General features: G+C 55.4%; 3 protein-coding genes across 3 annotated transcripts; 2 read left to right on the top strand and 1 right to left on the bottom strand.

Moving 5' to 3' along the window:
• Nucleotides 1-5,479: 5,479 nt before the first annotated feature.
• Nucleotides 5,480-7,989, bottom strand: GLRG_02013 (Sec34-like family protein; the record flags this gene model as incomplete). The annotated part of the gene is made up of 5 exons (XM_008093347.1): nucleotides 5,480-6,073; nucleotides 6,123-7,061; nucleotides 7,121-7,460; nucleotides 7,511-7,812; nucleotides 7,879-7,989. The coding sequence occupies 5 exons, from the start codon at nucleotides 7,987-7,989 to the stop codon at nucleotides 5,480-5,482; spliced, it is 2,286 nt and encodes a 761-aa protein (XP_008091538.1).
• A 508-nt stretch (nucleotides 7,990-8,497) lies between these two features.
• On the top strand, nucleotides 8,498-10,336 carry GLRG_02012 (uncharacterized protein; the record flags this gene model as incomplete). The annotated part of the gene is made up of 1 exon (XM_008093346.1): nucleotides 8,498-10,336. One exon carries the CDS (start codon nucleotides 8,498-8,500, stop codon nucleotides 10,334-10,336), a length of 1,839 nt encoding a protein of 612 aa, XP_008091537.1.
• Nucleotides 10,337-13,328: 2,992 nt separating this feature from the next.
• On the top strand, nucleotides 13,329-14,876 carry GLRG_02011 (protein-tyrosine phosphatase; the record flags this gene model as incomplete). The annotated part of the gene is made up of 2 exons (XM_008093345.1): nucleotides 13,329-13,791; nucleotides 13,861-14,876. 2 exons carry the CDS (start codon nucleotides 13,329-13,331, stop codon nucleotides 14,874-14,876), a joined length of 1,479 nt encoding a protein of 492 aa, XP_008091536.1.
• Nucleotides 14,877-15,025: the final 149 nt, after the last annotated feature.

Raw genomic sequence — 15,025 nt, 5'->3', positions numbered from 1 at the left:
ATGGCAGGGGCGGGATCGAGCGAGGATGGACGCGCCTAGGCCTTGAAGCCTTCCATTGCTCTCAATCGCCGACAAGCAGACGGGGTCTCCTCTCCTCCTGGCAGCCAATAACGACTAACTACCGGTAGCCTTTCATTCTGCGGTCCGGTTTTTTTCTTCATCAAAAAACAGTAGGTACCACCACCCTCGGCAACGCAACCACTGCTCACGCCACAACACCTTAAACTACTGTACATATCTGGTACTGACCTACTCCCTAGGCAGGTAGGTAGGTAGTCTAACAAGCAAATCACGTGCCTGATCGCCTCGATGAAGGTGGCAATTCCTGCTGGACGCTCATGAGCCGCTGAGATATCTGGATGGGTCGCGACAAGATCAAAAGGCCTCGAACAAACGGCGAGCTCAGCTCTCACCGACACGAGATTACTGAGACAGAGCGGAATACATGTCAGCGGCGTCCGATGCCCTAGCAATAGCCACCCCAAACATTTCCGCGTATGCCGGGTTCGGATTTGCTGCTCCGACAGTGCTAAGAGTATCGTCATGTACCTACCTACCTACCAATATCTGTGCGACCTCAAGAGGGACCGCTTTGGATACGTACCTCGAGTTAGAACACGCTGGCAACAGCTTACGTCTCACCCCAACCACTCCCCCCAGAGCTGTCGTGTCGGCATCATCTTCCCTGTTATTTGGCAAAAACCCTGTCGCCCATAGAGGCTGTGTGGTGTTGCGTCCTGTTCAGTCGCTATCGGTGTAGAGCCACTTGATCTTGGGGTTCGAACGAACTGACAGTGGTGCTTAGAGTTCGCAAAGCAGCGCGTTCAGCGTCTACCTGTCCAACTGTCGACTGCGTCTACAAGGGTGAAGGGGAAGGGGAGATGGAGAGCACAAATTATCCGCTCGCGGCGTGGTCGTCCGATGGATGTCGCATTCCCTCAAAATCATTCGTCGACAGAGAGCCCTCGGGGCCGGGGACACTCCGGTGCAGCCAATGATTGAGCACAAAATGGCCCGCGACACAGCTAGACCGAACCCGCATTCCGTAAGCGGTGATCTTGAATTTGCTGTGTCATCGAAGCTCCCGGTGGCCTCGCCCGTCAACCGTTCATGCCAAACCTACACCACCAAGTTGTCTAGTCGTCTCCCTGTTAAGCACTAAAAATCAATATCGAACAACATCGCCGATTCTACAAGCAGGACAATACGGAGTACAACACACCGCTTTGTCTTGTTCTGTTTCTTCTTCTTTTTTGTTTTGCTCACTTTTTGTGCTATGTATTAAACCCCCCTGTAGGAAAAGCTGCGGTCCCATATTGCGTGTCGGCATCCTGCTCGCGACTAAGTCACCTGTATCGGGCTCGTCGCCGCATCTTTCAACTTTCTCCTTGCCAACCGAATAAGCGTCTATGCCACATTCGTGATTATCTCCTGGCCTTTCCCAGGCACACGCGCCCCCCCCCTCCCTCGGACCCCTAAAACCCTTAAGCCCCCATTTCCTGTCAAGCCAGGTTTAACCATTATCCAATTAGAGATTTCGGACCAGGTTCCGTCTCCACAAGCTGCATATCATTCGTCAGTGTCAGCCCCTCTCGTCCATGATTGCAAAGCCGATCGCCAGGCCGACCCTGCAGTGGCTACGTCACTGCCTGATTCAGCTTCGTCCAGGTGGCAGGACAGGAAGAACATCCTGCTGACCTTATGTCATAGCCTTCCATCCATTCGTTGCCGCCCCGCTGTTGGCTTGCCTCTCTGACCCAATGCTGAGCATGCGAAGATCATTATCAGTCCCCGTTCCCGTCCACGCACGGTAACCTCGTTCGTGCACCGCTGCATTTACGCCCTCTTTCATGATCCAGCGAAGAGTAAGTAGGCACTCGGGTAGGTAATTCCATACACTTCTACAGCGTCCCTTTCTGACAGAAATCGCGGCAGGTCCGCCTTTACATTCTCATCCCTGGCTGTCTACGAATCCTCCATGGTCCTTGCAACAAATTTACAAGTCACAAGCTGTCCGGCCGTCTGTCTGGAAGTCTTTAGGAATGAAAAGGCTGTAGTCGGCTTTAATGGGGCCGGCCAGGTAGTTCGGGCGGTGCCGAACAAAAAGAAACTAGGCGGCCCGCCGTGTGGATAAAATATCGCCCAAGGCCGAGCGACGGAGTCCGGCCATGTGTTCGGCAAGCAGAGTTGTTTCTGGCCAATCACCCCTCGGGTTCCTCCGAATCGAACTTCGCCCCCCGATCTCTGCGAGCCGCATCGTTCGCGTGGATCGGAGGCGCACACGCACACAGGACCCTTAGCGCAGGGTCTCGGCGCGTCCTCGTCTCATTCCCCTGATCAGCTATCTCAGACAGCCATTTGCCACTTGTCATCGAGGGCGCCCGGGGGGGGGGGGGGGGGGACTAATCGTTTTTTGACAAATTCACGATATAGACAGTACAGCGCAATGTTGCTGATTCCCATGGTCGTGGCGATGTTTTCGCATCTCAGCATACTGCGGATCTGCCATATCCATTAAGATACCTGTCCTCACGCTAATCCCGCCACCGATGTGGATCTGCTTGCCCAGGAACTCGGACATCACGCAGCTCGACATGGAGGGGAGTGCATCTTGGCCGACACGCCCCGTGTTCCCTCGCGTGTTCAGCCCTAGCGTCAAAGGGAGACCCGTCTTGCGCGATGTAGACGATGCGATCTAGGAGCCGCGCATCTTTTGCCAGGATCTATTTGCCCCCCTGATGTCCTTGCGGCCTGGCTACATACAAGAGCACATGAGGGGTTTGCGAATTAATAGTACGGAGCAAGCTCGGGCCGGGCCGGTTCTTATATGACTACATCCGCCTCCAGCATTTTGACGGCCAAGCCACCGAGACAAGTAGGGTTTGAAGATTAAACTTGAAGATGGCACACGCTCATGGGTAGCACCGAGCCTGGTGGGGATACATGAGAAGCGTACCGGTTCGGTGAAGACGGGTAGCCCACTGCCATAGAGCAGGGCCGAACACTGATGAGCCTATCTCGAGTTCTATCCGCCCTTGACAGTGACTTTGACAAGACCTAGGTAGTAAGCAAGCGAGCTGGTTCACAAGCGTGCGTCCTCGAAAGTCTACCATCCCCAGTGGGTCTCCCCTCACGGCGGCGACGCAAAGAAATTTGCTTGCTCGCTTATTTGTTTGTTTATTTTTCCGGTAGCTTATTAGGCTTAGCCATCCTTTGCAACTCTATATGGCGGGTTTGTCGTCAAACAACAGCCGCTTGTCTTATTGGACGGAGAAAGACTTTCCCAGAGAAAGTCGTCGAAACAGGAGTATGAGTTTGTCCGGAACCGTCGGCTGGCCAGTAATCACCACCCTCCGCGGTGGTGTGAAAGAGGCAACCCGCCTTGTTCCAATTCGTAACGTACACAGCAGTGTTGGTGAGGGGTTGAGTGCCATCATAAACCGTACAATACACCTTCCTCGACAACGGCGGAGGACGGGCATATTATTAGATTTCACCTGAGCAACACGTGGCATCTTTGGTCCCTGGTTCCTGATTGACAACGATGTGAGTGTTCTCCGGCCCGCGCGCGGCAAGGGGTGGGCTCACTGGACCCATTGGCGGAGTGGAAGAGCCTGAACATGCCATGGTCCTATAGGCTTGGCTAGCCTGGAAGAAGAAGGAGAAAAATTAGTTGGCGTCTGAGAACTTCCATGGCGTTCTCTGGAAGAAACCCCCCCTATGCCACAGCTGGTGCCGAAAGTCTCGTGTTAGTGGGTGCTATAAATGTTTGGTCCCCATCCAGCCCACTGCTAAATACATTCAGGCGCGTGTTGTGGCTATATGGCTCACCACGGATTGTTCTCGAGACTCTTTGTTAATGGGTCGAGTAGCATTTGATATTAGCTTTGCGGGTCACGATCGCATATGGAAGTGCCAGGGACCGCTGCAACATCGTTGCCGACTGCTCCTTCGCGATGCCACTCCATGTATAGCCGCACGACAAGGATGCTACTTTGCTTTCCACCTGCTTCGATTTTTCTCTATTTCCCAGTGTCTATCTCGGTCCTCATCGGCCCCTGTTCCCCGGTCACGTAGCCACCATGCGCCAGACGGGAGGTCGAAATGATGACACTGAAACCGCCTGTTTAGAGCTCATGTCTTGTCTCTTTCGGCGATATTCACGTAGTTCTGGCACAGGCCGGGCAGGCCGTGGAGGACTGACGCTGGAGCCAGCACTCCATCCTGCATAAACTCACATCCCCCCTCCTCCCCCCCACAGTCGTTTCTCTCAATGAAGCCAATGCAGTAGCGGTGTATGCTGGGCTCACGGCGTCCAATACGTCGAGAAATCAGGTCCCTCTGCCGTTGTAGTCGCTGCGACACCGTAGCCCGTATATCGGTGGCATTTTATCACTTGAAGCGTGTCAAGAGAACTGTTTGCGGTGTGTGGACCACATGTGGGAACTGGTGTTCTCTCGTTGAGATTATCTGGTGCCCCATTCCCTAGCTTGGCGCCTGTTGCTACTTCATACGCACGATTCAGGACAAGAAGACATTTACTTAAATGATAAACACATGTCATTTTCCGAGGCTAGACACTATGAGAGATTATACATAGCAAGAATTTTGTTACTCACATACTCTCAGATGTCGAGCAGTGCCTGTCAAGGATAGTCGATATTGCCCAAACCTCCCAGCTGGATGCAAAACCACACCGTGCCTAGTCTAACCACTGTCGGAATTGCCGAATTGGCAATATCTCGACATCCGGGTCCAATAATTCGACTGTTCTATCGCCGCGAGCTACCGCTTCGTCACACTGCCCCGAACAACCCAAATTCTGACGCATGAGCCGAAGCATTGCTCCACCCCGCTAGCCGACGGCGAGTTCAACCGCGTCAACCCTGCAGAGCTGTGAAGGGACCTCAATGGAAAAGTTTGATACCCGCGTCGGAAACAAGACCAATTAGGTTGACATGGTCTACAATACAGCGACGGCGAGCTTGCAGCGCAGTCAGATATCACGGGTAGTCCCATGTGGTGATGCTTCACCCGGTATGGGTTTCTCTCTCTCAGGAGGGGTGATGGAATCCATGGGGGTGAGGCCCGAGTCACCGCGGCAGCAATCGTAGAACGGTGTTGCTATGTCGCCAAACGAAAAAAAAAAAACTAAACCAGTGATGTAGGCATAGGACCCATCGGTGACCAACTGACCGAGTCAATGTTGGTTTCATCGTCTCGATAAATGATGTAAAAAGGTGTATAAAAGTGGCATTGCCGCCATGGATGGTGGAAGTCATACCCCATGAACAAAAGATACCCTAGTGTGCACGCCCCAAAGAAGCTCAAAGTGCATGTTATATTTGCTTTCTAATAGTCATTGTTCAGTCGTAATTTTTCCATCTCACAATACCCTGCTAATCTAGCAGCAAAGCATACATCTACAACATGGCAGGTTTTGCACATCAATCGCAGATCATCACCGGCCTAAAAGCTGCTAGTACCGCCTGATTCCCTTCTTTTCCTCTTGCGCCGCCTCTTGCGCTTGCGCGTTGATCTGGATAGCCTCCTTCAACTTTAGAATAACCTCGGGCTGATTGCTGAAGGCCCGCTGCAGCACCTCGTCTAGCTCCTTCTCGACCTTGCCGATTGGCTTCACACCCGTCTTCCGGGCGCTGGCGTCGTTTACCAGCTTTCCCCAGCGCTGGGTGAAGGCCACGATGGACTGCCTCAGCAGCTCGTCCAGCTGCTCGCTCATGTCCTCGACCGTCAGTGTCTTGGCCGTGACGGATGGCTGCTGCGGCGTGCCGCGCGACCAGATGGAACCGCCAATGATGTTGCTGACGAAACCCACCCAGCTCTGGGGACTCAGGTTGTCCCAGATGTGACCGAAGTGTTGCATGGCTGCGGCGTCACCGCGGATGTCGCCGATTTCGAGGGAAACAAGCTCGTTCTTGATGATGAGCAGATTCTTGACCATGAACAAATCAGCATCCGTGCCGGCTCTGATAGACTTCATACGGGCCTCTGCACGCTGCAGGACCTGAATGGTTTCCCGCACGATCTTGAAGATGACTTGACTGTTCTTTTGCTACTAAGTGTCAGATTTGGAAAGCAAGTTCAAGATTCATACAACTTACGCTTCGTTCCTTGGGCATGGCTTGGTCGTATTTGGAAAGAAGATTGAGTGCCTGCTTGACAGGGGGCAAGGCGTTCGAGGAAGAGACGCCATTAACAACAGGCTCAATTGTGAGGGCTTCATCCTTGACAACAGCCTTCGAGACCGTCTTCGTGATCTCTGCCTCGAACGCACTATCTGTGAAGACCCAGAGATGCTCGGCAAGCAGCCTGGCGCTGAGCTCCCGGCACTGGCGGGCGAACGGCGATTCCTCATCGTCGTAGTCCAGGACCAGGTACTCGTTGGTCAGCCACCCCACAACACTGCAGATGGTGTCCAAGTCTGCTGTTTGTAACGCAGACTGCAGGTTGGCGGCTATCTGCACAAGGTTTACCGGATTGACGAGAGACCTCTGGTTAGACTTGAGGACTCCGTAGGCTGAGTTTGGATCAGAGCTCCACTGCAGATCCAGACCGAATACCTTGACAAACAGGTTGGCCTCGTTGAAAGCGCGTTCAAAGCTCTGCTTGATATAGTTCCTCGAGGCTGTCTCAACAGATAGGTCCTTGACCTCCTTTCTGAACTCGTCTTGATCATGCTGCACGATAGGCTTCAAGTCACGGTCTCGGACGCCGAAATAAGAGCTGAAGAGGTTGCTTGTGGTGTTGGAGTAGATGTCCTTGGCAATGCCGGTGATTGGAAGGCCGTATTGATCATACACGCTGCTGACTACCTTGTGAATATTGGGGATGAGGGAGTACGAGTCGAGGACCATCTCTTCAAAACGACCGTACGCTACCGCATGACGAGTGGCCTCTGACTTTGTTCCCACAATCTGGCCGGAGATCTCGGATGATATGGTATCCAAGCGATTGGTGAAGCCAACCTCGAGAAGATGAAGTGCCTTTGTGAGCAGGGCTTCGTAACGAGCAAGGTACGACTCGGCATCGCGGTAATCGGTCTAGGATCGCATCATTCGTCAGCATCGGTCCCCAAGCGTGCAGCAGAAGCAGCACCTACGTGTTGCGACATGAAGCCTATACAAGAGTCCAGGTTTCTCAGAATCTCGGCAAAGGAGTCATCGTCAACAAGCCGCCCGGCACCAGGAGCATTGAGCCGCCTAGATACATTATCGAGGTATGCATAAAAATGAAGATCGGTGCCGACTTCGTCCGCCAGCTTCTCGAGTCGATGCTGCTCAGACAAGAGATCCTCACACCGAGACTGGAACGAGCTCGTCTGCGCCTCCACGGACTGGAACGACTCGGATAGCGTGGTCAAGAGCTTCAGCGCTTCGTCTGTGTCGTCAATGAGTGTATTGAGATGTCGTTCGGTGAGCGTAAGTTGGTCTTTATAGAGCCTAACCTGAGGGTTAGCGCCTCCCCTCCACAACAAGCAGCGCGAACTGACAAATACTCCTGCTGACTGGCCTCGAGCAGCTCCTCGCCGTACAGGCCGAGGACGTGATGAGGGCCCGCCTTGGAGTCAGGAATGTCGGCCGCAATGTCCAGCGCGTCCCATGTCTTGTCCCTCCTCCGCCTGCGCTTCTTCTTGTGCTCATCCTTTGCCAGTTGAGCTCGGACAACGTGGTAGAAATCAGAGTATGAGCTCGCGCGGCGGAGCACAGTCGCCTCGGGAGGGGTGTTGCGATCCTCGATCCCTTCAAAGATCTCGTCAAGAGCTTGTGGTGCACTGGATGCTAGTGGAATGCCCTGTCATGATAGGCTTCGTCAGCAGGCTACTCGCGAGGGAGACGGCGGGCGGAATTTGGAGCTCACGTTGGACTGCTGCAACAGCGACTCTTTGCGGCGGTGAGTGGTTCCCTGGGCGGCCGATGCGGCTTTCTTGGCCACATCTGGCACGAAGCTGTACCAGGAGTCGTCGTACATGGTGGTTAGCCTCGGCGGCGTGGGTGAGGAGCTCTGGCGCAAAAGAGGTCCTATCGAGTCTGGCGCCGGTCGATGTTCCCACCAAAACCGCCCGCCAGTCCGTGTAGTAGTATATAGGACAGCTCAGCCAGCGAGCTCTTACCTCGCGTACAGTACCTAACTGGGCGGGAAATCATTGGCCCCAACTGCGGCCGGCTGGAGCTGCGAAAGTGGGGTCCGCATGCCAATCCGCCGCGGGGCGCACGGTCCCTGCAACGTCAGGGGGCCCCTCTCACAGTCTAGGTAGGTAGGTACCTACCTAGTAGTACAGATAGACTTAGTGCTGGACGAATCGAAGTTTTAGTTTTTGTGCATGACCTCACGACCTTGGCTGCATCTTACCTTACTTGCTCATGTGGTTCAACTTACCAACAGTGTTTTAAGGCTCTCATACCGACGTTTCTCATCCTTACCAGTCACCTGTCCAATCACTTCTTCACTAGGTTCATAAATAGATATACCAAAAAGTATGAAGGCTTGCAGGACAGCTACGCGCCACGCCCGCGCGTCTCTCACAGCTCAGAGATGCGCCGCTGTAGCTCGTCGCCATGCCAGCTCCGGTCCCCGCCGACCTGGCGAGAAGTCGGGCTTCGGAAAGGCCACTGCCTTGCTCCTCACAGCGGGAACCGCGGGTGGTTTGTACTACGCCGACGATTACTTCAACGGGCCCTTGAAGCAGTTCTTCAGCCCCAATGAGGACAAGGAAGCCGAGCCCCGCAAGACAAAGTACCAAAAGGCCGAGATCGAGTTCGAGAAGGCAAGAAAGGAGGCACTATCAAAGGAGGAGAACCGCGATCTCATTAGCTCTCAGCATCTTCAGGTCAAGCAGAGCTGGGAGAACCCCGGCGTCTACGCTTGGGGCTCCAACGTGGGCAAGGTGGTCGACCCGCAATCCAAGGAAACCGTCGTCAAACAGCCGAGGAGGATCAAGTATTTTGACGGGAAGCTCTTAAGGGACATCAAGCTGTGCCAGGACTTCGGCGCCGCCGTCACCGAGGAGGGCAATCTCGTGCAATGGGGCCTGGGCTTCTCGAACACCGACCCCTCGCCGGTTGAGACGCTCAAGGGCAAGGACATTTCCAAGATTGCCATCTCCAACGATCGAATCATCGCCCTTTCATCCAGCGGATCGGTATACTCGGTCCCAGCGTCGCGCAGCGGTCTGACCCCCGGATCAAAGTCGCTGCGACAGCCGCAGCAATCGTCGTCGTCCTGGATCCCCTTTTGGAGCTCGGGCGGCTCAGAGTCCGTCAAGGTCAGAGACCTGACGCCTAAGAACCTAGGCTGGGGCGAGAAGATCACCGACATCAGCAGCGGCCTGCAGCACAGCTTACTGCTGTCGTCAAAGGGACGAGTCTTCTCAGCCGCCGCCAGCACAGCCGAGTTCCCTTCCAAGGGCCAGATGGGCATCCCAGGCCTGAGCTGGACCTCGCGCCCGGAGGGGCCTTACGACCAGCCGCATGAGATCACCGGCCTCTCGGGCTTCAACGTCGCCAAGATCGCCGCCGGCGACTTCCACTCCGTTGCCCTGACCAAGGATGGCAAGCTCTTCACTTTTGGCGACAACACGTACGGCCAACTTGGACTGCCGGCGGAGTCGACCTACCAGAACGTCGACGCGCCGTCTCTCCTGCCCACGGGCAAGCTCTACGCAAACACTGGACTCATCCCGAAGATCACATCCATCGCCGCCGGAGGAAACAATACCTTCTTCACCGTGGACGCAACGGAGAAGGGCAACGAGACCGTCAGCAAGGACCTCGCGCCGGCCCGCCGCATGCCAAGGGTCACGGCGGACTTCTGGGCGTGCGGCCAGGGCGTCTACGGCACTCTCGGCACGGGCAAGTGGACGCACATCACGCCCGGGCCTGTCAAGGTCAAGGCGCTCTCCTCGCTCTTCGAGTTCGACGAGAGGAATAACATGATGGCGCCGATCCGGTTGTCCAACATCAGTGTGGGGAGCACGCACGCGTCAGCGACGATGGACAACGTCACGCGGACTGGCGCCACGACGCGCAGCTCCGCCAACGATACCAACTGGGGCTCCGACGTGCTTTTCTGGGGCGGCAACGAGCACTACCAGCTCGGCACGGGCAAGCGCTCCAACCTGAACACGCCGAGCTACATTGGCGTGCTGGACGGGGGAGTGGGCGATGCGCTCGTGGGCCGGACGGGTGAGGTGCACCGGTTCCAGCTCACGCCCCGACAGACGGTCCGACTCGGCAAGGACGGCAAGGGTAGGAAGGTCACTCTGGAGCAAAAGGTCGAGTGCGGGCGATTCGTGACGGCTGCCTACTCGGCGGTGTAATCCGGACGCACTAGGGTGGCAACTATGTTTGTTTCACCACGGAACGGGAAAAGAAACAGTGAGCTCTACCAAGTCAGAAGTGAGGGAGGATGGTGTACTATTAGGTATCCCGGGAGGATATTGTAAGGATATGGCCTTGTAAATTTATACAGAACGAGAGGGGGATAGAGAGAGAGGGGGGATGTACAGAGAAAGCTGTAGGGCTTTCCGGGCACAGGCCGAGACGAGAGAGCCGCAGGGGAGGGGTCTCGTCGATGGGCCGGGGGTGTTCTCACGCAGCGTCAGGTATATCGTCGTCTTATTATGGCACGGTGACGCTGTCGAATGTCGGCGGGCAAATAGGTAATAATTCTACTCTTATTGCACGGCATCTGTGCACGGGGTTGCGTGCCGCATCCTCGTGTGGCGTGGCCCAGGCCTGGCACAAGACGTGAATCATCTGAAGTGCGTTGTCGGCTTGGCAGTGGTTCGAGACGCGAAAGCGACCGTTTGTGTGCGCATGATCCTGGACAGTACCTGGACGGGAGGGGAAAACATGGCTCTGGTCGGGAACTGCACACTGCAGTACACGGTAGGGGCAGACTTGGTCGCCTATCATCTGCTTTTGCCCAGAGTGTGTCTCTTGGCGTGGTCACGCATGCCGAACGGACGAGACACGGCGAATGACGACCGAAACGAGCATATAATTCGTAAATTGATAGGTGGGAATGGCTGACGATACCTCTCTCCTAGCTTCCTACCCAAGTAGGTATACAGAGGTAGTACGGATACCGTAGGTAGGCATGTACTGTCAGGTGGGGGACCTCTGGCGCACGCTTGCATGGCCGGCCCGTGGCGATTCCAGATGGCTTCCGCGGCGGTGGCACCTTTTTTCCGTCTCGAAGGCCCGGGGGGGTTCCCCATGTATCGGGACTGCCCTGTTCTGCAGCAAGCAAAGCAGCAGCCTCAGTGCCCAGGTGGACTTCCAGCTCCTCGGGACGCGGCGACAGGCGGAGGCTAAATAAATAACCTAGCTTCTAGGTACCTACCTACCTACCTACCTACCTACCTAGGCAATCAACAACCTCGGTCGATGGGTCTCATGCTGACGAGTATATCGGAAAATGGTATATACAATGGTACCAGGCCGAAGTTAAATACCCCGGTTAGGTAACTAACGTCCACCCCCCTCCTGCAGAGCTTCACTTTTGGTGAATATTCCCCCTCTATCATGATGTCGGTTATGGGGGGTAACATCATAGGGGTATTTTACTTACCCCTGTCACCCTGTACCTAGGCAGCTAGGTACCTACACGGGTACACGTGCCCGTACAAGAGAAGCATCCGTGCACTCTGCCCCGAGATTACGGTAGACAGGCGAACTCTCATATCCATCCACATCCTTCTCTCTCATCATCCATCCATCCACTCTCATCCAACATCCATCCACTCTCACCCAACATCCAGAATATCACCATCCCTGCCTTGGCCCCCCTGTGCCTGGACTCCTCCGAAGGCAGCCATCCATAGTAGATGGGTATACGATCGCGTTCCATCGAGTCCAGCTGGTCCAGCTAGTCTAGCCAGAGGGACCTTGTCGCCCAATCATCCGGAGCCTCGACGGTACCTCCTGTTTCCCTCTGTTCTCGGCGCCGAACCAGAGCAAAGCTACCTAACCTCGACCAAGAAAACTTCCCAACATTTACGAATATACCGTCACCTCCTATTCCCTTCCTCTTGGTCCCTGGCCCTCTCCCCCCTCTTTTTCTTCTTCCCACTTGATATCACCCGCCTCATCTTGACACTCACACTTCTTCCCCCACCTTTCTCCTCTTGACATTTCTTTTCCCCCCACCATTTCTTAGCCCTCCGCCGACGCGTTCTATCGCGGTGAGATGGTGCCATACCCACGAGAAGGGAGGGGAGGGAGAAAAATAAAATAAAAATTGAGCTTCTGGATCGTCGATACCCGCCTTTTTTTTATTCGTATCATAATCAAAAATTTCTACCATCTTTGTAATCGTGGCAATTTCTTATCACGAGCCCCCTCCTTCCCGTCCACCTTGCCTTACTTAGTTTACGTACCTGGGTAGTCATCGGTTTCCTCCGCCCTCTTCTCTCTTCTTTTTTTTTTATTTTTTTATTTTTTTTTAATTCTTCTCGAACGCGACATTCCGGTCTAGCACTTGGGTCTTTAACACTGCATACGCACTTTGGCTTGACTCACCCTATCTACCTAACGGGCAGCAACCGTCAGCACGTGCCCTCCGAGTGACACAATCAAGTCTCGACTCGTGACGTGACGCGAACAAGCAGAGGCCCACACGGTACATGCCCCGAGGTCCATCCATGCGACCACTTGAGATCGTGTGGAACGGTACTGCTTCATATTTCCACGTTTTGTTCCGACCCTCGCTGTCCTCGATTCTTTTCCGCCCGGCTATCTATCTCACCAGCAAACTACAAATATATTCATAGCCGGCCACTCTAGCCGCCGCGCTCCCTGCTCCCTACCGAAATCCATAGGTACTGCAGCCAGCCACATTTGCGCTCGCCCCTTCGTTCTTCCCTTCCTTCGAAATCCCCAACCTGGCCAACAGCTACATACCTATCTACCAACGACCGCATCCCCCGTCAACACTCCGACATTCTTTGCCTCAATACCGCGCTTAACCTGGATTACTACTCGCTGGCTGCCGCTCGCCGTCTTACTAGGCCACACTTGATCCAAAAAAAAGTAAAGGACCTTCCTGCGACTTGCCGCCTTACCCTTCCTCTGCGCCCCAAGAATTTGACGACATTCCAGCCTACATAGCCAACCTTTCCTTTCACGCCGCCCGACGCTCGGCACCTTATCGTCGCCAAACTCGCCGTCGCAAAGTCCTATCCTACCTTCCTTTACCTTTGTCGTATTTCGCTTCCTCGGCCCCCCCACTACATCAAGTTCGATCTGGTTACACTCCAACGTCACATTTCGTGCGGCAGCAGCCTTTGTTGCTGCGAATTCCCAAAGATGGACCACCTCCCCAAATTCCGAAGGAAACCAAAGATCCCAACAATCTCCACGACAGACGTCAAGGGTCCCCCCTCCCGAAACGTCGTTGACGAACAACCCCCCCAGCAGATCTTCCCTTCCACTACCACTACCGTTACCGTCACCGGTGGCAGGTCTCCGACCCCGACCAAGCCCGGATTGCGCAAGTCCGCCTTCCGCGGCCTCCACCTCCGCAGCCCAGCCAAGCGCGCGCGGTCACCTCCCGCCGCCTCCCTACCACAGTCTGCGCCGCCGCCCGCTATCGTCTCTCACGACGGCATCACCTCCTCCCCGGCATCGTCGAGACAGAAGGACAGTGGGGGAAGCAGGAGCGGGAGCGGCAGCAAGGACGACTCCGCGGCGTCCTCGCCGGGAAAGAACAGCCAGGAAAGCACCAGGCCCAAACCGAGGATCCCAGCTTTCCTTGATCTTTCGGTACCAGGTACGAAACCTCCGCCGCCTCGAAGACGCAGGGGCGCAAGGCGGGAACTAACTGCTGGTTTTCCTGCAGATCTAGAAAACAAGTTCCAGGAGCTCGTCTGGCTGGAGCGCGATCGCCTGGCGGCCGGCCTTGCCCCCGACGTCGACGAGACCACGAAATGGGGCTCTTACAAACAGACGGACCTGCGCAGGGGCGTGCAGGATCGCTACTTCAACATCAAGCCCTGGAACCACAACCGCATCAAGCTGCGCGTGCCCGCCGAGGAGCTCGACTACGTCAACGCATCCATGATATCTCTCTCCTCGCTCTCAAACAAAGAGCTCCCTCCCTTGCGCTACATTGCCATGCAGGGCCCAACCGAGGCCTCGGTCGACTTTGTCTGGCGCATGGTTGCGGAGCAGCTCACGTCTCCAGTTGTCATCGTCCAGCTTACAAGCTTTTTCGAGAATCACCAGGTCAAGTGCTTCCCTTACCTGCCGTTGGACGAGACACAAGAGCCCTGGACACTAAACGAGCTGGACGGCTGGAACGACGACTGGAGCGCCACGCTGACTTTCGACTCGCTCACCGTTCTGGAGGACGGTGCGATCGAGGTCCGCAAGCTTCTGTTGCGCGTCGGCGACGAAGAGGAGGACCGCGTGATCTGGCACCTTCTTTACACCAAGTGGCCCGACTTCGGTGTCCCCGCCGTCGACGACCTCGCGAGCTTCCTGGCGCTCATGCGCCTGTCGCGTGAGTACAACACGACGCCGGAGAACCCGCGCATCATCCACTGCAGTGCGGGCGTCGGGCGCACAGGAACCTTTATCACGCTGGAACACCTGATGCGCGAGCTAGACGAAGGCGCGCTCGAAGATTGCGATGGTGACGCCGAGGGCGACGATCTCATCTTCGCGACCGTCGACACCCTGCGCGAGCAGCGCCGCAGCATGGTCCAGGCCGAGTCGCAGTACTTGTTCCTTTATCAGGTGTTGCGCAAGCTGTGGCAGGAAAAGTACGACGTCGAGGACAGCGACGGCGACAGCGAGCCCGCGGCTAAGAGGCTCGAGGTCGAAGTCGAGGCCGAGGAGCCGTTGACTGACTGACGAGACATCCTGAGCAACCCTTGACATTCGGGAGGCTTACCAGGGGGGGCAGATAGATGCGCATACCCATGATTGCTCGAGAGACTGGCGGCATGGCATTTGTAACTTTAACATCATGTACCAAAGCAAGCAGCATCAACAGGCGTTAT

The sequence above is a fragment of the Colletotrichum graminicola genome (genome assembly GCF_000149035.1).
Source record: "Colletotrichum graminicola M1.001 genomic scaffold supercont1.7, whole genome shotgun sequence".
Lineage (NCBI taxonomy): Eukaryota > Fungi > Ascomycota > Sordariomycetes > Glomerellales > Glomerellaceae > Colletotrichum > Colletotrichum graminicola.
Note: the sequence above shows the minus strand (reverse complement) of the source record. Positions and strands in the feature narration are given on the sequence as shown.